At 37.3% G+C, this 25556-nt stretch overlaps 1 protein-coding gene across 1 annotated transcript; it reads left to right on the top strand.

The window, feature by feature from the left end:
- Positions 1 to 354: 354 nt before the first annotated feature.
- Positions 355 to 20695, top strand: LOC139710273 (metal cation symporter ZIP8-like). Its single transcript, XM_071622205.1, has 12 exons — positions 355 to 715; positions 9212 to 9502; positions 10224 to 10431; positions 11614 to 11804; positions 12939 to 13104; positions 13561 to 13730; positions 14049 to 14192; positions 15412 to 15573; positions 16709 to 16766; positions 17204 to 17356; positions 18347 to 18534; positions 20229 to 20695. The coding sequence occupies exons 1-12, from the start codon at positions 416 to 418 to the stop codon at positions 20364 to 20366; spliced, it is 2169 nt and encodes a 722-aa protein (XP_071478306.1). The 5' UTR covers positions 355 to 415; the 3' UTR covers positions 20367 to 20695.
- Positions 20696 to 25556: the final 4861 nt, after the last annotated feature.

Genomic DNA, 25556 nt, shown 5'->3' with positions numbered 1-25556 from the left:
GCTGTATTACACGCTTGAAGAAGTTGGATGAATGGAAGAGAGATAGATGAAGAGAGGGAGAGGGCGAGAGAGAGAGAGAGAGGGATAGAGATGTGACAATGGATTGATGGTCAACAGATTTTCCAAAGAGCGCAACGTACACGTCATAATTAAAACTAGTCCTCTCACGTTTCAATGGAAATCTCGTAAGCAGACAGCGTCGTCAGTCCAAAGTACGCCATGTATTAGTATCGTAGGCGGATACAAAGCGCCGTGTGTGATCGAGCAGATAGCAGCGCAGCATAGAAGCCATCGGTATTTTACCCTTTTCTCGCAGCTACGCATTTATCGCCTCCGCATTGCTGCACTCAGTACTTGAGTGTTTCTGCACACAGCACATAGTTCTCTTTGAGTATCCTAGACATTCCCTTCTGAAATGGCGACCAAACTTTTTCTGCGTCTCGTGTGCACATTTCTCCTCCTGAACGTCGCTGCCTTGGCGGCGGGGGTAAGAGTTGAGAGGAGTTCCCATGACCACGACCATGATCACGGAGATGAAGAGAATTTCGTCCAGATCGGAAATTATCTCCTGGACGAGGAGACAAAGGCTTGGAGGGAGGAAGAAGACTTTGAAGCTAATCATGACCGGAATATCACCTTTGAGCAAGTGCGGATCTTAGTCCAAATTGTCTTTGGCCGGCTAAGCTGTGAATCACGTGTCGCAAATTGCTCTACGGTATGTTGTTAAACATTATACGGCTCTCACTTTGAAATGTTTTTCTTTCTCTATTTGTCATTTACGACTGGGTGATGTAAATGTACTTTGGAATGGTACTAAAGATAACTTTGTTTTCTTATTTGAAGTAGTTGTTGAGAAAACAATGAAGTATGACCTTTCAAGGTAATGTTGATGATTTGTTTAAGCAATCTGATACATCAACATTGATTTTGTAAGAACAGTTGTTGTTTCTTTTATAAACCAAGAGCATTCATTCACATACATTCGATTATTTTCTCATTTACATAGATTATCCAGTCACTGTCGTCAAAAAGTTCAAGTATTTTAAACATACCAACGCTGTTCTATATCATACACGCTGCTCTCGAGTTTCTGTTAGCGTGGTTAGTGTGTACGTTTCCGGGGTTCTGTCAGGGACTGGAGGTGGAAAGAGTGTTTCATCGATCGTGCCTTTGTTTGGCTAAGTTAACTTTTTAACGAAATCCTAATACGTCCGTCAATCCGCCACTGTTAAGATAGTATCCCGAAGGGAATAGAGCGGGGTTATGCTTTCAGGGACATATTCTTGTCCCACAGTTCCGGAACGACAACGCCTTCTTTTGTGTCATCCTTCCACCAATAATGTCATGGCTTTGTGACGTCAAAACTAAATATAGACACAAAAGGTGGGGGAAGCCACACGCAGCTTATTCAGATCAGGATGGTACGCATTGGCGCCACAAGGAAAGGACATCAGTCAAAGTCAGAAATCATAATTCGTATTATTCTCCAAATAATTTATCGTTTAATAATGTAGGGGCTGGGCTATTACTAAAGGTTGGAGCAAACTTTATTTGCCATTGCGTACCTTTGACCTTTATGCAATTCCTTTTCGAAAATATTTCGTTTTCGATCCAAAAAGATTCAGATTCACGTATAACAAATAACGATGTCCATTATTAAAGCAAAATGAAACTTCCCCAATATAACTCGTCACTTTTTGCATGTCAAGTAATATTCAGGAAGCTATGACCGTAATAACATATTGCACGTTTCTTATGATATTCTTCGCTTGTTGGTACATTGTTTATCCATTTGCAAATATTTCAAATTAACAGAAACATTTATAAGTTGTTTTGCTCTCAGTCTTACATATCAAAGTTGCACACGTTGTCGTTGTGGTCGCTGACCTACACATTGTATGGGTGCAATTCATAAACATGCCTTTTTCCTCTTACGTAGCATTAGGAAATTCCGGAACATTTTAACACTAAGACACGTTGAATTTATGTTCAACCATGAAATAGTTTTTGACATATTTACCCTTTATGAATTATCATTTTAATGGAAACGCCCCAGTGAATTCTTTGCCATTGCAAACACTGATCTTTGCCATTGCAAACACTGATCTTTTTTCTTCTTCTTCTTTTGTCAACACTCATGTGTAAAAACATTCACGGACATGCACACATTGGAAAGTACGAAAACATTAAAAAAAAAAAAAATTGAAAGGCGTGATCATCCTACCTTAACAGCTGATTCTTTGAATGTATAACACCACCGAAACCGAATGTTCAGTGTTTTAAAAAAGCTGTTTCAGATTCGCAGATAGGAAGGTTTGGAAGTCGCTAACCAAACGTTATGCCCTACAAAATCACAGTCGGTATACCTTTATTCAAAGCATTGTATGACAAAATACACTTATATTGACTCGTTTAAAACGCCCCGCTGTGGCAGTGGCACATTTAGTGTTATTTTTACATAGACAACGTGTAGGATTCAATAGCATTATTCTGTTCTATTTATTTTTCTTACAATATGTCTTCCGGTATTAAGCACCAGGATTATGTACAGTACGTGAATGATCGCCATTATGGCGTGTCATCTTGTATGGCGCACCTATACAGTTTGTACATAGAAGGGAGTTCGCGTGCATGAAAGCAGGAATGTGTGGTTTGGATATAACTTTTGCATGCGTGGGCTTGAATAGGTATGACTATTTGCAATATCGATCTTACCCTTGACTCACTGCGTGACTGTGAGGGTTGAATACAATTCTTTTGTTTACCATGTAAACAAATGTCCGGGAATTCAAGTTTTTGCCCGACGAGTGTTTAAACGTTACCTTGTAATGATTTTTTTTTTGCTCCTTTTTTGTTGTTGTTGCAGGGCATATTGTACAAGTATAAAGGGCCATTTTTATAACGTTTTTTTTTTTTTCACTATAAGTGCTAGGTTTACATGATATGATCATTGTTGAATTTCAAAGTAGGTCAAAAGATAATTTCCCCCATTTCAGCTCGACTGCATGTCTTGTATATTCTCATGAAATGAAATGCTGACACTGCATTCGGTATGCGGGAATTTACTCAAATCATACGCGTCGGATTGAGTGAAGACTGCAATATTAATAGAACACATCAGTGAAAATTTGTGGGATAATCTGACAATCTGTTCAACATTTTTGCATACTTGAAATGTTGGTAAAAAAATATATATTTTTTTAATTCAGCTGTGTATCTTTTCAGCTCTTGTGGAACAGATGAAGAGTTTGTTCGCAAAAACCGACAAGTCCATTTTTGAAGATTTAGAAGTACGGTCTCTATCATAAAGTACAAAATAATACCTTTTAAATGATATTGGTCAATACATTTACAGGTACATTTCTGAAGTTATGGTCAAAAGAAGCAAATATTTTCTTTTGATTCTCTTTATTTTCTTGACCTTTAATAGCAAATATCTACATTTGGCAAATATGGACAAATCGGTTTTTGCGAACAAACTCTTTAGATTTACAACGAGTGTGAGGCATTATTTAGCACACTGATATGTGATGAGCTTGATCCCAAACTGAGTGAACTCTTTTCAAGCCAATTTGAGATACTTTGGAATGAAAATGTCCAAAGAACAAAGGTACTCGTAAGAAACTGCTGGATATTGGATTGAACTGAATTGAATTGAATTGAATTTATTTATTCAGCATAAAAACAGAGAAAGACAATGATGAACAATCATGATAGACACAGAGAGAAAAAAAAACAACAACATAACTTTGGAATACATAAAGCTGAAGGGAAGCAGCCCACGAGGAATTAAGTTTCCTTAATTTCTGGCCGACCCAGAAAATCCATTTTAAAAATGCATTGATGGTAAATTATTTCATACTTATAAAAAAAAAATGAGATGAACAGATGTTCCGTTGCAAGAGCAAAACATAAAGCAATACAGCATGATACACAATACACTACATTTACATTACGAAGACAATACGAACAAAGTGAGTTACATTGTATTGTGTAATTATAACCGGCAGAACGTTACTTACTATAAGTAACAAATCAGCAATTATTCACGTTAACCAATATGCGATCAAACTCTTAAAACTGGAAAGAAAAAAAAAGAAATATGATATTAAACATTTTACCTATACAAACTATGATTGTCATATTAATGGCATCTTTCATATCATTTCAACCATTACCACTTGTAAAGTTGAATTGGATTATTTACGTAATGTATCCTAAGACAAACAATCAAACAAATAAACAAACATCGAACAGTTCAACTCTCGTAATTGTTAGAAACAACAACAATACACCCCTTTTAGATTATATTTTTTTTTTGCATGATGACAGCGTATAGCTGTAGGCCTGTTACAGTGACAAGCTGAAATAATCATTACAAGGTCAAGAAGTTTATGCTACATTCGAAGATTCACTTTAGTTTCATAACACGTCCATGCGTTTGAAAATATTTTGATAGCTCGTCCCCCCTGCTAGCTATTTGGTAGAACAAGACGGCGTTTTGATTGCGGAGTGATAACAGCCCACGTTTAAACAAGATATTCAAAAGTACACATAGCAAATAGTAGGAAGAGCGTGATAAAGTGGACATGACTTTAACTCTTTTTATTACGATTGTTGTTCGCCATAATCCATCCCTTTGACGAGATATTTCCCCCTCTCTGCAACCGGATACACTACAGGAAATTGAACATTATAAATGATTCCTCACTAATTCCCCTAAGGACAAAGCCATCATTGATTAGCGGCTTAATTCATGGTATGATAAGCAGATTACGTGGCAGTGAAAACGGAAACACGCATATACATGCATACACACACGCACACACACGACTCTGGAAAATATTCAGGGTACTACTGTATAAAACTCACATTACGAAACATGACTTGCCCTATGCCTTATACAACAATTGATTTCGGCCTTTAAAGGGGATGGCTATTTACTGATCAGTGGGAATCAGTGGGAATGCTGAGGATGATTGTTCCAATCCTTGTGGGATTCATTAAAAAGTACATTATATATCTATTGTTGTGTGAAAAGTATTTGCTTCAGATTGGTATCATATTTAAGTAATGTGGAGTTCAATGTTTTCAGGTTAGCATGACTGTACAGTGTCGGGGCGATCGCTACTAGTTTTTACGATCATTTTACGACGTAGCCGCAAATTGTTCACGTACCTTTTGAGACATTCTCAACAACGTTTAGCGCGTGTTTGGGGGATGTGTGACCTATGTTTTCTACAAATCAAAATCATAGCATACATCTAAACATCAAACAATTATTAGCAACTATATAGTAAAAAAGAAATTAAAGACTAGCAAAGAGAAAGAAATGTTTGATGTACAAAAAAATCACCGAATACACTTAAAATGAATCTAAAGTATTGACAAAATTACATTTGAAACTAGAGATTATTTGTTGGAGAAACTAAAAAAAAAAATCAGATGCTTTACTAGTGGAGATCGGTCCTAAGAAAAAACTGTAGGCTCGCACACAATAGAGAAATGCAGAGCTACCAAGTCTCACGCATTCTGCATGAGACTCAAGCATTTATAGGGGCAATCTCACGATATCACGCATGACACCCATTTTTCTCAGGCATCGGGCCAAGTCTGCAACTTGGGCCTATAATAATGAGTATAGCTCAAAAGATTAAAGTGATAGTTGCAAATGAAGGTATATTTCCCTTTTGTCTTTCAAAATAAGTCAAAAAATAGTCACTTAAGTATGCACCTGATGTTACCATTAAGAGCTAAAAATAATTGAAAAAGCTCCCTACCGTGGGAGGCCACAGGGGAAAAAACCCCTCCCACATCCTCGCTCGAGCACATTCGCATGCCGAGATGTCGAGTCATGAAAATCTCACTCATATTTTTTTATAACTTGGCATCCCTGGAAATGAGAGAAAAAGAAAAGAGAAATACAGGAAAGAAAAAAATATCAACTCAAGACAGCTCCCACCTCTCCTTCGGTACATTTTTCTCCCATGATTATTTAAAAATTTACGTTGCTCGCATTTCCGTCGCGTGTTCTTCGTGTACGTAACATGCTGTACTTTAGCAATGATACACACGACATTCGCACATACGTTGTGAGAACTGCGCACAAATTGCGCAAGAATGGTTTTTGGCTTCATTGTCGGAACATATTCGGAGAAAAACTTTTCCGAATGTTGGATTTTGTCATTCGCGTCCTTCGCAAATCGTTCGCGTGCTCCGTGACATCACTTACCTTTCTGCGTACGCTGAATACGTTGAACGGGAGTTCTTAGAGTTACTCTATGCCTTCATCTTTTGGGGATTGGCACGTTATCACCAGACTGACGCCAGTGGGATTTTTTCCCCTCTTAATTTTGCTTTCGCGAGTAAGGGGCTTGCTTGTCTTTTTTTTATTTTCCTCTTTTTCATATCTCTCCCTTTCGATTTCTCTCTCTCTCTCTCTCTTTCTCTTTCTCTCTCTCTTTCTCTCTTTCTCTCTCTCTTTCTTCTTTCTCTCTTCTGTTCAATTTTCCATGATTTATTCAAATAGCGTGGGTTCATCGTGGTAACTGACTTGGAACTGAGTGCCGTTCATTTTGTTGCCATGGCATAATAGAAAACACTAAACATCTGGCTCACTTTTAGCACAGTTTAAAGCCATTGTAAGCTTTACCGAAGGCATCCCCACAACAACAAAACACACTGGCCCTGCTGTTTTTCTCTTCTCTCTCTCTCCCTCTCCCCATCTCTCTATCCTTCCCTCTCTTTCTCTCTCTCTTCCTCTCCCTCTTCCGTATGTCTCTGTGACCTCACCGTAGGGCCTTCAGGAGCAACCGTCAAAAGAATCAGTATTCAGTAGAGGGTGAAAATAATCTATTTGTCAAAACAAAAATGCATATTTTTTTTTTGCAGTGTTTGTTAATTTTCCCATATATAGGGCCTATTTACAATCAGTCAATCTCCCCTCCCCCACACTTGATTTCACCGATTTTCTCACAAACGCACCAGTCCTACTCAGGTATATTGTACTAATCCCTGTATAGCACATAAGATTTCGACTGTTCTAGTGGTTGTGCGTGAAAGCAATCTGGTGCAAAATAATATTATGTAAACAAACATTCCCTATCCGTTCTTTATGGTTACATGTAACTACGGTATTTTATGAATGATTACACGTTAGAAGTAGACACTTTTTGCATCGTATAAACATTGTAAGCACAATTAACCACAATACACATTAATCCTCAACGAAAACTTTGTTTTGTGTCTCGTTTATCCAATTAGTAACTGAACCGCCTGGTACCGCCCATCAGAAAACTCCCAAAACAGCTCGTCCGTTATTTTATAGTTGTATGCTTTGCTTGTTTTATTGTTTTCACATAGAATATGTAATTACGTTATTTGAAAGATTTCAAATGTCGACAAAAGCATGAAAGAATGTATTTCTGTGATACAAGTATATCGTACATCTTAATAGGCTTTCAAAATAGACATTACTTATGATAGATGAAAAAATAAACGTGAGGAAAGTGATCTCTTTTGCATGATCTAGAAAGCTGTCGAAATGAGACTAATGAGCGGCTGTGCCTTTCAGGGTGTTATAAACCATTGTGTACGGAATCTTCAGTGTACAAAGGGCTAAAACACCCTGGCTTTTTTAAAGGATTTCTCAATATGCAAACACACACCCTCGGTAATAGGTATGGACTGTCTATTTTTATCAAGGAGGTACTAGGCGAGTACCTCCTTGGTTTTATGAGGGTTGAACTCATTGTCGATCTAAGCATGGACCCTAACGCGTAGGGTCCATGATCTAAGCGTATACATTACGTAACAGGTAGTGCAGTTAGGACGTTGTTTATATATAATGGAAGTATCCAAGTACACTCATGTCGACGATGTCCTATACGTTTCGAGATGTCTAGCCACGTCCATACTGGCCATCTTGGAGATCTTTAAGATCGCGATCTTGAACTTCGCGTTTTTTTCAATGCCCGTGTGACAGCGGCTATTGTCAAAATTTAATCCAGTCCGTTTTATTTTGCTTTCTTCCTGACACTCTTGATTATTGGGGATGTTCAGAACATTGAAAAATACTTACCCTATCTAAACCTATGTGTTCTATTGATAATCTCAGCAAAAATAAATATTAGGTGTCACTTTCTGGTTTTTTTTTCTTTCGATATTGTTCTTTCCTCTTAAAATCTGAACGTTCTGAAAATCCTTGTTAGAAATAAACAGTAAAAGGGACTTCCCCATCAGTTTTCCCCTCATTGTATGATTGACCTTGTAGAATCTAGAATACTGATAGTTTAGAAGCCACAAGCATTCATTTCTCGATCTATTGGATTATGTGACCTTGCACCACAAAACCAACACGGCAGATTTTGAGAGAGCATACTCTAAGTTTTAAAATGATATATTATTACTCAATTCATATGGCCGTTCCTAACCCATTTAAATATTGGACAGAAAATACGCACTGTGGATATATGTGAACTGAGAAAAGAGGCTCTATGAAGAACACGGTCTATTCAAGCGCTTATTTTTTTACCAAGCCTCGCTAGCTGTGCGATTAATTGAAAAAAAAAAGATAATAGGATGATAACCACCAGAGCAACAACAATGAAGGGATTATCATAATTATTAAGCAGGATTTTTGCATGCTTTATTAACACATTCTGTTGATGATCAAAGCCAACTTTCAAAGCTGTAGCGTCATCCCTTTCAAAGTTATTAGGGTTGAAAGTGATGAGCTTGGACAGAGTTTTTAAGAAATGAAAAGAGGACTCTGAGAAACATCTAATCACACTATTCTACAAAAAGTGTTCCAGAAAAACTGCTGAAATCCCAGGTTCCTTTTCGTTTTATGGTCCCAAACTAGTGTATAATGTAGAAGAAAACTTGCTCTTCCAGAAAATATGAGAAAGTCAAGATTGGCCAGGTTGACCTATTTCACCTACATCTGTGTATTTTCAGCTTTCACCCATTTTCAGCTCTCACACAAAATCAGTGCGTGCGACTTTTTGTTTGTTTTGTGACGCACGGTCACGTATTAGAGATTGACAGTCTGTGGTAATGGAACAATTATTGTTGTTCCTCATGAATGAGAGTCAGATACAAGAAAATAACAATGTATACCTATTTAGAATTCTAATCACTATCTTACACATACTCACACATGCATATTTGTACCAGTACTCACTCTTCATTTTAACGCTTGTCTCTACAGTGTGTGAATGATTTCACAACTGACGTGTTTGCTGCCCTCAACGTTGATCAAACTCATGGACTCAGTGAGGATGCTTTCTTACATGCTAGTCCGCTGGTCCTCTACGGGGCGCACGGCCTCGTGTCCGTTTGCCAGGCGGGTAGCGGCGGCACGGACTTGAGTGAAGATGCAGTGGAGAATGCACTGCGGTCTGCCAACAGCGAGGATGGGAACGCTACTCTCTCAGAAGACGATTTGGACGCCATTTTGGATACGATCAGCGATGACTACACGGCAGAATCAAACTCAATGGTAACATAAATCTTTACTGCAGTATGCTATCCTATGCACGTCTGTTCACTTTTTTTCTAATACAGTGTACCACGAAAGAGACAGAATCTTTCGATAAACAAAAAATAAAGAAAAATAAAGGAAATAATCTTTCCTATAATTATTACTGTCATTGTTCCGGATTATTCTATATGGATATCATGAGAGTTTGCTTGCAAAAACCGATAAGTCCATATTTGTCAAATGGAGATATTTGCCATTAAAGGTCAAGAAAAATAGAATAATAAGAATGTTTTGCTTCTTTTGACCGTAACGTAAAAAAATGTACCTTTATATGTAGTGACCAATATATCATTTAAAAGGTATTATTTTTTACTTTATGACAGAGACCGTACTTCAAAATCTTCAAAAATGGTCTTATCGGTTTTTGCAAACAAACTCTTCATATATAATTATATATATATATATATATATATACAAGTATATATATATGTGACCCTGCACCTCAAAACAAAACAAAAAGTCGCCAGACATGAATTTTTAGTTAAGACCATATTCTGAGAGAGCAGACTTTAAGCTTTAAAATGATGTATAATTCAAATCAAATGGACTCTCCTAACCTATCTAAATATTGGAAAGAAATCACAAACTCAGGAAAAGTGTGAACTGAAAATGCAAAGCCACATATAATGTATATATCAAATAAGAGTTACAATTTGTACATTGTTTTCTATTTTGAAAGTGTTTTGATGTCGAGACCGTCTTCGATGAAGCCGTGAGCGATCACGAAGCCGGTGCCAACGAGGAGGAGATGTTATCGGTGTGCGAGGGAGTCATCGCCGGTCTCCTGCAGGGGCACTGTATCGGTGAGGCCACGGTCCCGACTCAAGAGGCATTCGTCGACGCGGTGTTTGACGACCATGGCTCATCAGGAGTCATTACAGAAGAAGGTTAGTCACCATTTTCATGGAAGGTTAGTCGTCATTACAGAAGGTTAGACACTAGAGAAAAGGTTAGTCATCATTACACCTTTGCCATCATTACAGGTTATCCATCATTACAGCTTAGTCATTACAGAAGGTTAGTCATTGCAGCTTTAATAGTCATCTTTACGGAATGTTAGTCATTACCGCTTAGTCATCATTACAAAAGGTTAGTCATCGTTACAACTTAGTCATCATTACAGAATGTTAGTCATCACTGCAGCTTTAAAATAGTCATCATTTCAGAAGGTTAAACATCATTACAGAAAGTTCGTCATCATTACACAAGAAGGTTAGTTGGTCATGATATCTATCACATCAGTTTGTAGTCATTCTCGACTCATAGACCTTATTCAAATCTATCCGTGAGAGTGTAAACTAAAATAACATGAAATTTTGCTGGATATCATGATATCTAATAGTCATGTACGCCCTTGACTTTAATCTTGCTTCCACTAAACTGATCAATTCCGCGCGAATTCTATCTTAAGGGCAAAATACTAGTAATCAATCAGTTGCAATAGTAGCTTCCCAATTGAGCAAAAGGACAGGAAATAACCTCTCCCTACTCGCTAGAAAAAAAAAATCCACAAACTTCTATTTAAAGAATCACAGAAATCGTCTTTGTGATCAATTGACTTGTCAAGTGGAAAATTTTCTGTCTTTTCGTCCAAGGTTTGTCAGTGCTCAGATTTTTTTTTTTTTGGCCTTTCGTAGACAGATGTTTAGTAAAGATCAAATAACTGATTTTATTTTAACAGAAGTTGCTCTGAGTTTGTTCTTTGTCATTTCCTAGAACATGACTGATTTGTCATCTTGAAATCAATTTTCATTTTCACTGACTCTAGTGTTGACGCTTACAGTTGTAAAGGATGATAAGGGGAAGTTCTATATTTTCAATAAACTACTCCTGAACGGTATCATGATGGTGCAATAGACGAGGTTCCATGACGTCAAATTACTCGTTGCTTAGCCAAGCTTGATGACGTCACTGGACCCTCTTCCATTACTCTCTTGCCTGTCTCCAAGTTTGGTTATTCTAATGAAACTCTTATAGCAACTAAAAAAAAGTATTGGTTTGGACAGGTGTCACTCTTAGGGAGTAACGTTGACATGACTACAATGCCGACACTTTTGAACCGATCACAGAATTCGAGGTGATATTGACGGAACTGGGTATTGGCGGAATCAGCCATGGCCACGATGACCACGCGCATCGCAGAAGCGTCGACGAGGTGATGGGTGGAAAAGGAAGGAGATTATCGAAGAGAGCGACAGCCACTGATGACGATCACGACCATGACCACGAACACGGAGAAGTTTCTTTCCTAGTAAATGAGGTATGCCATGTCACAAGTCATTGATTGGTTCTTTCTACTAAAAGGTGGATACTTTAGGGTTAAGCATAATGAACGAGTGTGTGCCTGTGCAATCACACAAACTGAAAATAGGTACATTGCAGGAGTATCCCTTTATTTTCTTCCATAGACAAAAACAATGAATTATTTCCACAATGTCAATGTGTAACCCCCACACTATTGAAATGAAACATCATACAAGAGGAATTTCCAATGCATGTAGCTATTGCTAGTCCTCCAAAGTCTAGAATCATAGAATACAGAGAATAAACAAAACATGAAAAGTTTATATAACGAGGGACAATAAAACAAAAATGCTTTGCTCAAAGTGATATTTGTTGAAAAGGATGGAAGCTGCAGATCCGCAAAGTATATTCTTCCAATTAATTTGTACATTCTCTTACACGTATGTACTTCCGTGTTGATTCATTGCCCCGGTGAATGCATCTGAGTATGTTATCAAAGCCAACTTATTGCACACAAATGGATATATACAAATGGAAAGTGAAAGCTTTAATTGCGTTCAGAAACTCCCTTTCTCACCTCTCATCTTCTCTCCCCTCCGTATTTCCCCTATTATCTCCTTCATTAATTCATTTACTCTCCCCTCACCCCCCCCCCCCTTCCATTCTCTCTTTCCCAGAATTATCCTGTGGGATACTTTCAGGTGCCGAGATTATTGCAAAAACCAAAGTCCCGAATTCACGAAGGTGGTACGATTGAAACCATGGTTTCAACCACGGACAAAGATCGTAGTTTTGCATGGGGCGCCAAGTGTCGCCTGGCCCATTTCGTTGTGAAATCATTATTTTTTTTTTTCATTTCGTCGACGAAATGACGGATTTCAAAACAAAATAGGCCATGCGACACTTGGTGCGTCATGCAAAACTGCAGTCTTTGTCCTTTAGGTTTAAGCCATGGTTTCACTTGTACCACCTGCGTGAATTCGGGCTGAAGACTATTAGTTTAGAAAACATGCAGCTCTTTCCTGGCTTCGATACTAAATGACGTTAACCACAAAGTAACAAATTTGTAAGTTGATTTATCAGAATTAAGTATTTTTATGATGGCAGGATTTGTCCAATCTTTTCTTTCTGGGCTTGTCTTGTCATTCAGACGTGTTATTCGGCTGAGGAACTCCTCGATGTGTACGGCATCGACCACGAAGCCGGGATCAGTGAGGCCCAGTTCAGCCAACTCTCACCTTCACTCATACAGCAGATCCTGAGCGGAGCATGCGCACAGGCCGCCAGCGAGCCCTCAACGATCTCGAATGCTGAAAGTATGAACAAAGTTGATGGAATGTGGTACTGCCCGTCGTGCAAATGCGCCCAACATAATAATTTCTATCATTGTAATATTTCGTTGGAAAAGGAAAATGCATCTTTATGTTATTATCACTGGTCCAATGACGTTCACCTTCCATGGAAAAAAAAAAGAAATGTAAGAAGTAGAAAAAGACAATAAGAAAAAAGGAAAAAATCACACAGCATGAAAGATAGCAAATTAATTACTAGTATGTTGTCCCGGTATGTAATGTGTGACAATGGCTTTAAGCTATCTATGTCCCTCTGTGAAGTTACGGTACCACCATAGCATTACCAGCTTGCGTCAGCTTTTATTCTGTATCCAAGTCAATAATAAAGATTATTATTATTACTTGGAATGTTTGAGGAAGTCATGCCGGGTTAATCATTATTAATATCATGTTATATTTGTCCTTGTCCTTCCCTCGTAGTCTGGGGTTACGGGACCCTAGCCGTGGCCATCATCAGCGCCATATCTCTGCTAGGAGGGGCCTTCGTGCCCTGCATGTCTTCAGGATTCTACGAGAAAGCCATTCAAACTATGATTGCTCTTGCTGTAGCCACGCTGACTGGTGATGCCATCTTACATCTTATCCCGCAGGTGAGTACGCGTATCATCGTAATGAAATTGTGACACCAGTCTGTCTGACAGTCCATTCCAAACAAAGATAACAACAATTGATTACCAATTGATTACGTGTCATTGAAATGGCGCGACAATGCATGACGAATTGCCAGTGGCTCGAACTTCAATTGGAATATCCGTGTTGTTTCAAATAAAAGAAAAAAAAAACACATAATAAATACATAATTATGGTATGTCCTTCGTATATTTCCAACGTGTACGCTTTACAAGATTCATGATTTCTATTAAATTATATTATTTATAATCACACAATTGATTTCCTCCTCTTTGTAGGCTGTGGGGCTCCATGCACACGAAGCGGGATCAGAGGCCCACTCGCCCACTAGTCCCGAGCTCGCCTATATATGGCGCTGTTTGGTCGTACAGGGCGCCATCTACGTTTTCTTCGTTTTCGAGCAGTTCTCCAACTTTACGAAAGTAAGTATTCACTACGAAATCGTTACTCATCCTTTTGTGCGTCTTTGTTTGTACACAAAAACCCCATAGCACAGTAAACGCTCTCAACATGCATGTTCTGGCTTTGATAGGCATGAGAAGCCACAGAGATGGACACAATGAAAGAAATATGAAAATGACATTTCATAGAACATCACAACTCTTCTCTTCCCCTCTAAATCTCTCTTTCCCCTTTCTTCCTCTTCTTCTTCTTCTCCTCCTCCTCCTTCTCCTTCTTCTTCTCCTCCTCCTCCTCCTCCTCCTCCTCCTTCTTCTTCTTCTCCTCCTCCTCCTTCTTCTTCTTCTCCTCCTGCTCCTCCTCCTTCTCCTCCTCCTGCTCCTTCTCCTTCCTTTTCTTCTCCTCCTCTTCCTAATTCTTCATCGTCTTCTTCATCGTCATCGTCTTCATCCCATGTTTGTCTACATGTCTGTCTCGGCCAATCGATGACTGTGTCTGTTTCTCATTCTCTTTTTCTATCCCCCCCCCATCCTCCTCAAGCACTTAGTTGATAGTATAAGCACGACATGCACGAAGGTTGTTTGGTAACTGTCTTATTTGCAAAATGTAGATAACTATAACCGAACATGCACCTACATGATTCTAACATTCATCATTTGTGTGTTTTATATGTATTTCTCAATATTGATCGATTGATTAATCAATTAATTAATTTGCTAATTTATATGTTTATTAATTAATTAATTGATTTATTCATTAGTTTGTTTGTTATTCATTCCTTAATTTATAGCTTAATTGATTAATTAATTTATTCATTTATTGACTAGTTTGTTGTTTAGTAATTCATCTATGTATATAATTATTTCTGTATGTATGTATGTATGTATTTGCTTATGTCTTTATTTGCTTATTTATTTATCTATCTATTCATTCATTCATTCATTCATTCATCCATTCATTCATTCATCCATTCATTCATTTATTCATTTACTTTTTTTATTCCTTAATTTTGTCAAATTGATATTCTCCGAAGCGGTTATTGACACATACTGAAAAAGGGTTATTCCTTCCTTTGATGATTACTAGCTTTGACACTCGTAATTGATATTAACAGTCCCATGCTATTATTTGATAGTAGCATAACGGTTGTTACAACTGATACGGTTTTTTTTTCTGTTTTTTTTTTTTTTGTTTTGTTTTTCATCGTTACTAGTATCATGTTTCTGAATTCGATCTTTCCAGCTCTGCGCACACTCGCACAGTCACTCGATTGACGACAGTAACGGCCAACAGCAGCCCTCTATCGAGATGTCTGGGCCAAGGGAGAGTAAGAGGTCCTCGTCCTTCAGGAACGGAGCACTCAACAAAGCGGCCGCCAGAACCACGGAGTCCAAGAGAGAACTGGTGAGGTTTTATGGGGGAAATTCAGTCCAAATATCCGTTTGTCTGATAAGAAAGAGTAAAGTATTACGAGTTCAACAGTACAATTTTGATGGAAATCGGGTGAAAAATAGGGAAGTTATGACATTTCAAATTTTCGCTTATTTTTTGCAGGGAAGCAGGTCTTGAACAGTCAACTATGCAAATGGCAAAGTGAGCATGTCATTTCCTCATAACTTGCCATGTAGTTTGTACATTGGATTTTCAATTTTCCATTTTTTTCATTCAAACTCAATAATGCCTGAGGCTCAAATCCTGTTATATCGAACTGATCACTATTCTGAAGTTGTTCAACCAGGAATAACATCATGTTTCAGACTTCAATGACAAGAACATTTAATTTTCGCCTTTTTTTTTGTACACGATCAATGGAAATTGTGAGGGTACGACATGGTTAGCTCACTCATTTGCATTTTCATATCCACGATACTGTTAAAGAACTGCTTTGCAGAAAATAACAAAACTTTAAAATGTCATAACTTCCTTATTTTTCATCCGATTTCAGTCAGATTCTTATCGTTGATTTAGTAAGATTATACTATTTTATTTATCGGACTAACTTATATTTGGACACACACACACTCACACACACACACACACACACACACACAAATTCCGGTGCACAATTTGTAAAGAGTTACTCATTTCTTACTAGCGGATGCTAATCTCTTCTTGTGCTTTGAGTGTAAAGGAACGCACACAGAAAAACCTTTATCAGCTGCTACACAGCAGCATTGTAAACAATGCCGAAATCATTTGCTGATACCGTGCCACGAATAAGGGTTTATTAAGGCCTAATTCGCACAGCGGTAACACCAAGGGCTGCCCAATTCATCCCTCCCCCCTCCCCCAGTCTCCCTCCCAACAACTACAACCAATCTCGGTATCATTAAGCCATTATGTGATCGTCTCCAATATCTCCCGACCCAACTTTCAAGATATATAAAGATAGATAGATGGATAGCTAGATAAAAAGTGTGATAGGTAGATGGATAGAGAGGAGGTAAAACGATAGAGATTTGCATGCACATTCCTATATAATATTCCATATGCTATTTTTATCAAAACATTGTTCCTTGTTCTCATTCTCTTTGTACAGACTGAGTACGAAGGCGGAACTAATGGCTCTGGGGATGTAGAACGTGGTTGCTGCAAAGGTGGGAGGACGTTTTTTATCTTCTCTTTTTTTTCCCCTGGTCAAGGGCAAATCTTTGATTTTCTGACCTACTTATTTGTCAACTACTCTTTGATTTTTCCTGAAGGCATTTAGAGCCGAAAGGTTTATTGCACCAAGATGTACCTGGAGAAGAAACTTGTCGTTTTCTTTTTTATTACCTTGTACTGAAAGATACCGTTAAGCAAACCTTCGTTGTTGTTGTTGTTGTTTTTGTTTTCCGTATGATTCTCTTATCTTCTTGTCTCATTGCATGTACTTCATTGTTACTTCATTACATTTGTCATTCATATTCTAATTAATAATAAACTATTTGGTAGACAAGCAATTCGGCTCTTGAAGCCTGACATAAAGGTACAATCCTAACAGAAATGCTGACTCTTTGTAACCCCCTTAAAATTCCATTTCCCGTCCCACCAGGTATTCATCCTGTGGCTGTGATGGTGATCCTCGGTGACACGCTGCACAACTTCGGAGACGGCCTGGCGATCGGAGCAGCCTTCACCGTCAGCTTGGGGGCGGGTCTCTCCACCAGCATCGCTGTCCTGTGCCACGAGTTGCCCCATGAACTGGGTAAAACCAACTTAACAACCTCTTTTCTATCGATGCGTATAGGCTTTCTAACCCTACCACACCCGACGAAAACAATATAAGATATCTATCACAAAACAGATCAAGCTTCATTTTAAAACGTTTTAACAACACCAGGTAGAGAAAGTAATAATTTCTGAGTAATAATTTGCTTCGCCCTAGCAGAAACTAGAGCACGCACTTTAGTGCGCGTTCGAGAAAAAAAAAATGAATGAATAGATTAAAATAAAAAACGCGCAGCTTAGCTCCCAAGTTCATTGACCCTATACCTGTCAAAATAATCATTAGAAAAACATATCTTTCATAAATTTCAAAATAATTTTTGGATCACTGGCAAAATTTACTCATCTGTTACTAATTTGTGTCATTCTCAACCTTTCCTGTTTCATCCAAATCCGTTAACTACACTTGTACTTTTTGATATATTTTGCACACGGACAAACAAACAAACCAGTGGTAACTAAAACATAACCTCCTCCCTTTGAGGAGGTAATTGTCTCATTTCAAGAGCAACTGTTCAACTCGTTGTATAGAAAATTTCGTAAGGTAATAATGTTAAAGAACTGGATTCCGTGGCTAGACTATCTACCTCTTTGCCATGTATTGTAAATAATATTGTATTAACTGCTAAGGAGATTGAAGTGTTAAATAGAACGTGTTGTAAAAACACATCAAATAAAATACAATGTGTTGTTTGTTTGTTTTTTCAGACCCTTAGGTGGGATCTTAGTCATTATATCTACCATTCTATTTCTTTGATTTAAGTCAATTTTGTAAATGCCTACTAGAAGAGGGTCGGAGTGGGACTGTCTTGTTTTGGGAAGGTAGCCGATGCGATAAGTGCAGTTCCGTTTAGTTTGATTTGGATAGCTTACGATTTTCTAACATATACGACTGTGATGTTTTGTAAGAATGTGACGCCGATGCGTTCCCGCCAAATGTCATTTTGAAACATTGTGGTATCCACTTCAGGTGATCTGGCCGTCCTGTTGAAGCAGGGACTAAAACTTTCCACGGCCCTGCTGCTGAACCTGCTCTCTGCCTGCACAGCCTTCATTGGCCTCTGGATCGGGATCCCGCTGACCCAGGCCTCCGCGGCCCGGGAATGGATCTTTGCCGTGGTGGCGGGAATGTTCCTCTACGTCGGTCTGGTGGACATGGTAAGATTGTCTGTTTGCCTGCTTGTTGCCTGCTTGTTTTGTTGATGTTGTTGCTTGTCACTGTTGTAACGGTGGAACCTTGCGAGTCTGAGATAACTACTGTCGCTCCAGATGTACCTATATACCAAAAAAGATATCAGCAATGCGTTTTTTATGAGGTATTCAAGTATCACCTTGAAATGAAAAGGAAAAAAAAAAGGAAAATGAGCATATGAATATAAGAACGACCCAAGTCCATGGAAGATCATTTCGAGTAAACTAAAAATAAACTTCATATCTTTTTTATTTGTCCAATAATATTCTTTTTAACTGTGATGGGAAGGCAACATTGTATATACAAATTAGAACATATATAATTATGACAATTAACATTTACATTAATTGTGGAGAGGCCATTTTGTGTGGTGGACTTGGGTCGTTCTTTGATTCATATGGACTTGGGTCGTTCTTTGATTCATATACATGATATTCTGCTATAGAGATGGGAGAAGGATGAGAGAGGGCGCTATTATATGAATGACCCAAGTCCATCATTCTTACATTAATATAAGATTTAACTCATTCATTTCAGGCACTTCCGGGGGTAATTAGGATTTATCATTTACACACAAGATGAGACCATGCATAAGCTACAATTTCCCATGTCAAACTAAATTTGGCCAAAAATTGGACTTGGGTCGTTCTTATATTCATATACTCAAATATAAATTGAGATGTAATTCACTTTATACTGCCTGTGTGTGTGTGTGTTTTTTTTTTTCCGTAAGGATGTGGGAACATATAATGTCAGATATACTAATCTTTTACATTATAAAGCCAGGTTGCGTGTTTCCATATATTTCTCTTGTCTCTTGACACTAGAGAATATTGCTCTTGCTCGTCTTCTCATGGTCTGCTTTTTTTTTCTCTCTCTGCACAGGACCATGTTAATAATAGTATCCGTGTGTAATTGAATTCTCCATCTTCTATTTTTTTTCATTATTATGATTTTATAATCCGTCTTTCGTCTGCATTCCACAAATTACTTTTGTATCATCGTTTTGTGTATTTGACACAATTGCATTCATGATGCTGATTTTAGTAATACGCTGGTTCCCAAGCATGCCAATTTTAGTTTTATATTGTAGTCTAAATTCCGTCCTTTCACGGAAACGTTTTATAGTTCTTAATCATACTTTATGAGAAGCAAATATAAGGAACTGGATAGATAATACAAACATATATATACTCTCTTAAAAAAGCAAAGCTTAAATTCAGACCTTCGGCATTGTCAACTTTTAAAGCAAGCCAAGAAAGTAGATGAATATATGTCTGAGAAAACCAAAGGTTTTGTATCTAATATTAGTTGGAAATGCATTTGCATTATTTAGTTGTTTCGCAGTTGCCTGTCAGATTTGGATCATTTGTCTTTATGTATTGTATGTGACATTTATTTTGTACCTGAATGTTTATATGAATAAAATTTCTGTGTGGAAAAACAAAATTGTCGCACTGGGAACACGCCTTTACCGGTGTGACATTGTATCTTTCACTCCAGTGTTACTCTGCCAGCGGTAAAGGTGCAAAGCTGTACCTATATTTTTTTTTATAGGCCCTACAATTACATAGGTATTTTCACGCTTGAAACAAAATTGCTCATCTATGTGACGAATGTAATTTAGTTTTACCCACTTTGTTTGCTCTGTATTCCCTAGCTCCCGATGTTGCATTCGTATCGAGGGAAGTCAAGCAAAGCCGCCGTTGCTATCCTCCAGAACATCGGTTTCCTCGTCGGCGTCGGAATCATCCTCGTCATCGCCCTCTACGAAGATGCTATTACCATCTCGATATAACGACGGAATAGACCAGTAATATTTTTGTCTTGTTTTTTTTTTCTGCTTATTTGCCTGTTTTTACTAATCTGGATATCTCCCTGATCCATTGTTGTGTACAAACAAGTGAAGCAGCTAAGCCGCCATCTTGAATACCAGGCACACACTTTGTGATTTGCAAGCATTTTTTTTTTAATCTAGCAGTGATTGTATAAAGATCACATGATGTCGTAAACTTTGTACACAATAAAAATGTATATTTGCGATTTGTGAAAGGTAATGACGTAGTGACTGCAAAGCGAGTTTCCGGGAGATATCCAGATACCTTTTTTTTTTGTAAGACCGGTGGAAATGAGCGTCACGATTGAAGATCCGATGGTCGTAGGGATATCATGCGGTGGGAAACGCTGGTCCGACTCAGATAATAGTCGAGAATACATGTTATAAGTCTTGAAGAAGGTTTGTCTCGGGATTCGACCAATGCCAGTGAACAATACCCTTCGATAGACATTTTGTTACTGGTGCTATCCGTCGTGTTTGAATCAAGGTACCCGTTGGGCACCGAATGGTTAGGACCTACTCCCACTCTACCGGATCTTTCCGACATCGCGCGGTTTCTCCGATCCCCCCACCCCCCCCCCCCCCCGATTCTCTCCCTCTTTGTCTGCTTGTCTGTCTGTTTGTATTTCTCTGTTATTCTCTTGTCCTTAGAAGAGAGTATTTAGGAGCGTTCCGGTATGACGGGGATCAACAAAAAACTCAATAATCGTTATTAGCTATACCCTCGACCAGCGAATTACAACACTATTTAAAGCTGTTTTATAGTGACTCGTTGTTTTTTGTACTCTTTTAATAATTATCTGGAATGAAAACATTACTTATTTTGATCGTTAGTCATGTTACTTTTCAAATAATCATCAGTATGATAATGCGTAAGAAATCCTAATAGCATTAACGACGACATGCTATGTGATATTACTCAAGGGCGCGATAAATATGAATAGGTTTTGGTATGTAGGAACTATTTTTAGTAGGTTTTGTGATGTTGTATTCATATTTATGTTCTCAGTGTTATGTATTTTCTACGTAATGTGTGCATGCCTAAATCTCGTCACTTTCGAAGTAGATACTGTGCTTCTGTTCCAGGGTGTAGTCTTCTCCTTATTAGTTGTACTCACATTTTCTAGCACTGACAAAAAAAAAAGAACGAAAACAGTTCACTAGTAGACCTGTTTTTTTGTTTATCACCGCACAATTGTGTTTTTTCTTCCTATCTAAGAGACATGGTAGATGGAATTGTCACATATTCTAGAGGTTGTGTTATGATACTGTGAAATAGGAATTTATCATTTTATGAAATATTTTATCTGCGCACAAAGCAAAACGAATATTTTAACGTGCACCACTATTACCCTGAATATATTATACTTTCGTAACCAAAACACAAAAGCAAAAACAACTTTTCTATTTTCGTTTTTTTACCATGTGTTCTGTTGCATTCGTTGAGCGATATACATGTATTGTGAAGTATTTGTACGACGCCAGCCTACGGAAGAGTAATGATAAGGAGGATCTGAGATTGTTAACCATTTACATGTATTTATTTCAACAAATAACCTCAACATTTTTTCCATCATCTAATCTTCAATGACTCGCTATAATTTTGTCTTTGTTTTTAGCATTAACATTAATTACATAAATAATAATCATAAAGAGCTTTGATAAGCCCTCATTGCAAATTGATATTTCAAACATATTTTTGGGATGTGCTGTCGCTTTGAAAAGTTTATCTCAGAAATGCGCGTGGTTATAGAAGTGTCTGTGGCTTATTAGTCTTTCAAGGCGAAATATTGGATACGTTTGAAATGTTTTCTAAATTAATAGCAGTATGTGCGATCGCTTCCATTCTTTTTTGTCTGTTTCATATTCCATATTTATACGGTATTTACTTCATCTGTTGTATATTTTAGTGTATGGAACGTATTGTATTCTTAATGCCTAAATATGTACACAGAAGCAAATTAATTTTGAAAATTGTTTTTACATAAAAAAGGGTGAATAAAGGTTCACTATTTTTACACACAACGTGTCCACATGCCTCCCATTAGAATGTCCTAGTCATATTTTGTGGTATTCCACAACCATACCCAACACAAAAAAGAAGTAAGAACATGCAATGTCAGTCTGTCACAGTGGTAAACGATGCAATTGCTAAAATAGAACTATTTTTTTTTCTAGATGATCTTTGAAGAAAAAAGTTTGCATGGCGGTGTAAATAACATAATTTATGCTGGGTTTGCGGTTCACCAGGTGCGAGTCCCGAAAATGACTGTTGGAAGGAAAGGAGATATTAATTATAATATGAAGAGTTTGTTCGCAAAAACCGATAAAACCATATTTGCCAAATGGAGATATTTGCGATTAAAGGTCAAGAAAAATAAAGAGAGTATTATGAAAATTTTTGCTTCTTTTGGCCCAAACTTCAAAAATGTACTTTTGAATGTAGTGACCAATATATCATTTAAAAGGTATTATTTTGTACTTCATGACAATCATAGACCATACTTAAAAATCTTCAAAAATTGACTTATCGGTTCTTGCAAACAAACTCTTCATACGTAAGATGCGAAAGAAGTGAGAAAGAGAGAACCTCTGGTCCACAGTCCTTTTTAGGTCTATCACACTCTCTAGAAAGAATACTCTCGCTCACTCTCTTTCTCGCTTCTTCTCCTAGCATCCCCTATATCTCCTATCCTTCCAACAGTCCTTTTTGGGACTCACACATTGAGAACTGAAAACCCAGCATATTTTATATTTTTATATATTGACTGAGAGGAGAAATCGAATTTAACATTGCTATAGACGTCTATAGTTGAATGTTACGCGAAAGTCTGCTTACGTTGTTCCTCAGTCTTATACAGTGTTGCGTCCGTGTTGCTTTTTTTCCCAATATTTCTTGAAAGCAGGTTCATTTTCAAAGTGTACATGATTTTTGAATAACTTTAAACAGTGTTTGATTGCTCATTTTTGTCTGCTTATTTGTTATAGTCTTTTTGTGGAGCAGAAGAAGCTAGTTTGGTCGTAGGCAAGAATTGGCAATTGAAACACTTACACAATACAAAATTGTAATACTAATGTAGCCAATGTTGGATATAAAAGAATAACATAAGGGTAGTCAAACAAAAAAGTTTCCCGATCAGAACATTCAGTATTTATTAGAATGAACATATACATGTACTTTTGAATGCACATATTTTTCATGTCTGCAAGTGCAGCCAATTCACGTCATACATGTAATCTTGCCATGGGGGCAAGTCACACAATTCCACAACATGAAATAACTTGAAATGAATTTAATTCAATACTAGTAATCTCGGAAGTGTAGATCTTTGGTAATCATCATTGTGAGGCAACATTGAAGATAGTCACAAACCAATTGACACTGATTTATTTTCGCTCAGTTTTACTGAAGAAAGCTATACTTCATTTGACAAGAAATCGTATTATATATCTTTAAAGATCGTCTACTGCTTCCAACCTGTGGTAATTGAACGCGCTGTGAATGAAAAATTCAGTGCAACAGTTTAAGAAATCGTATATCTGGAATCAAAAACTGTCCTGGTTAAAAGGAAGTATTGAACGTCTCAATGCTTTCCGTTGCTAATTATAATCAAATTTATTTCAGAGGCTCTTATTGACTATTGACGTATATTGAATAAAGTAATTTGAGCAAAGTTACGAAGCAGTCATACTCTATTATGCATAATAATTTTACGTTATTGGACATTCATTTGGCTACGTATTATAAGTGTTACCATTGTATGTCATGTCATTACCATTTGAAGCACTGGCACTGCAATCATTCCATATTGCATAGGTCCTTAAAAGATGAGAAGAAAATAAAGGTGGCAACAATTTTTTTTTTAGTATTTTCTTTTTAACTGCCGTTTGTCTATATAGCTTCCGACTTTAATCATTAGACATTTGATGTCAAGTTATGTGCAACAGCTTAAGAAATCATATAGCCACATTGTATAAAGAGTACTTATAACAACGTCATATTGATGAATACGAATGAAAGCATCGGAAATCTTCACAAAACCATTACACGAATGCCTAGATGACTTCTCTATCGGACACAAGGAAATATAATATAAAATCTGTTTTTCTTAACTTATCTAATCAATTGAATTTCACTAGCAATTTGTTATGAGGTCTACTAAATCCTTTTGATATGTTTAATTAATGCATTTTCATTATTTTTACGGCATAACTTGTCAAACAGCGGAGATCCACCTCGTAAATCAAAACCTGAATGATCTGAATACCGTAACAGAAGGAAAGTATAAACGAATCTCTCATTCAAACAATCACACCAATACAAGGAAGAAAAAGATGATAAAAGAGGCAGGAACGCAGGATACAAAGCAAAAGAACTTGATATTTCAGTACTATTTTTGGTAATTACATGCAACGAATCACATTGCAATGACATCATAATAATATGACAATTTGAGAACACATTTTTATTTATAATTATGATTGCAATGACAACGATGTTGAAAAATATATATATATAATAATGATAATGCAGAACATAATTACATACAACCATATTTGTACTTTTTGGAAAATAGCGGAATGTTCTAAGATACTTTCAAAAGATCAGAACTGAATTAGTTTTCCCCACACTTATGTTCGGATACAGTGTATACCTTGTAAAACAGTTAAAATGACTTTGAAGAATGAGATCACATGTGGCTAATAAAAAAACTTAACGTTTGCATAACACTTACATGTAATTGCATAACACATGAACGAATACTTGCTTGCTATAGCTAGTGCTCTCGAAAAATAAATGTATATTTGATAAACTCCATGTCATTTATTATTAGCTAACTAAAATGCTAAACATGGTTACAATGATTTATTCTTGTTATCAGAGGGTCAGTATTGAGCCTTCTGTCAAACTGATCAACACAGAATAAGTGCATGGAGAATGGGATGCAACAGTCAAATATATCACGAGTGCCGAGCCAGTTCCAAAATCAGAGGACTGTTGGTTTAAAACAAGTCGGGGTCCTGATAAGTATGGAGACGGTTTCTGCTCCTCTTGTTTTGTTTTAATCTTCATGTTTAAAGTCATTACAAGGTCGGCAACACACAATCACTCATAATTGTGATTTGTATGACAAATGCTGATATACCAAA

Source organism: Diadema antillarum, unplaced genomic scaffold, assembly GCF_040938485.1.
Source record: "Diadema antillarum isolate AM-2024a unplaced genomic scaffold, OU_Dant_1.0 seq00001517_RagTag, whole genome shotgun sequence".
NCBI classification, from domain to species: Eukaryota; Metazoa; Echinodermata; class Echinoidea; order Diadematoida; family Diadematidae; genus Diadema; species Diadema antillarum.
The sequence above is the reverse complement of the archived record's forward strand: the minus strand, read 5'-3'. Positions and strand labels throughout refer to the sequence as shown.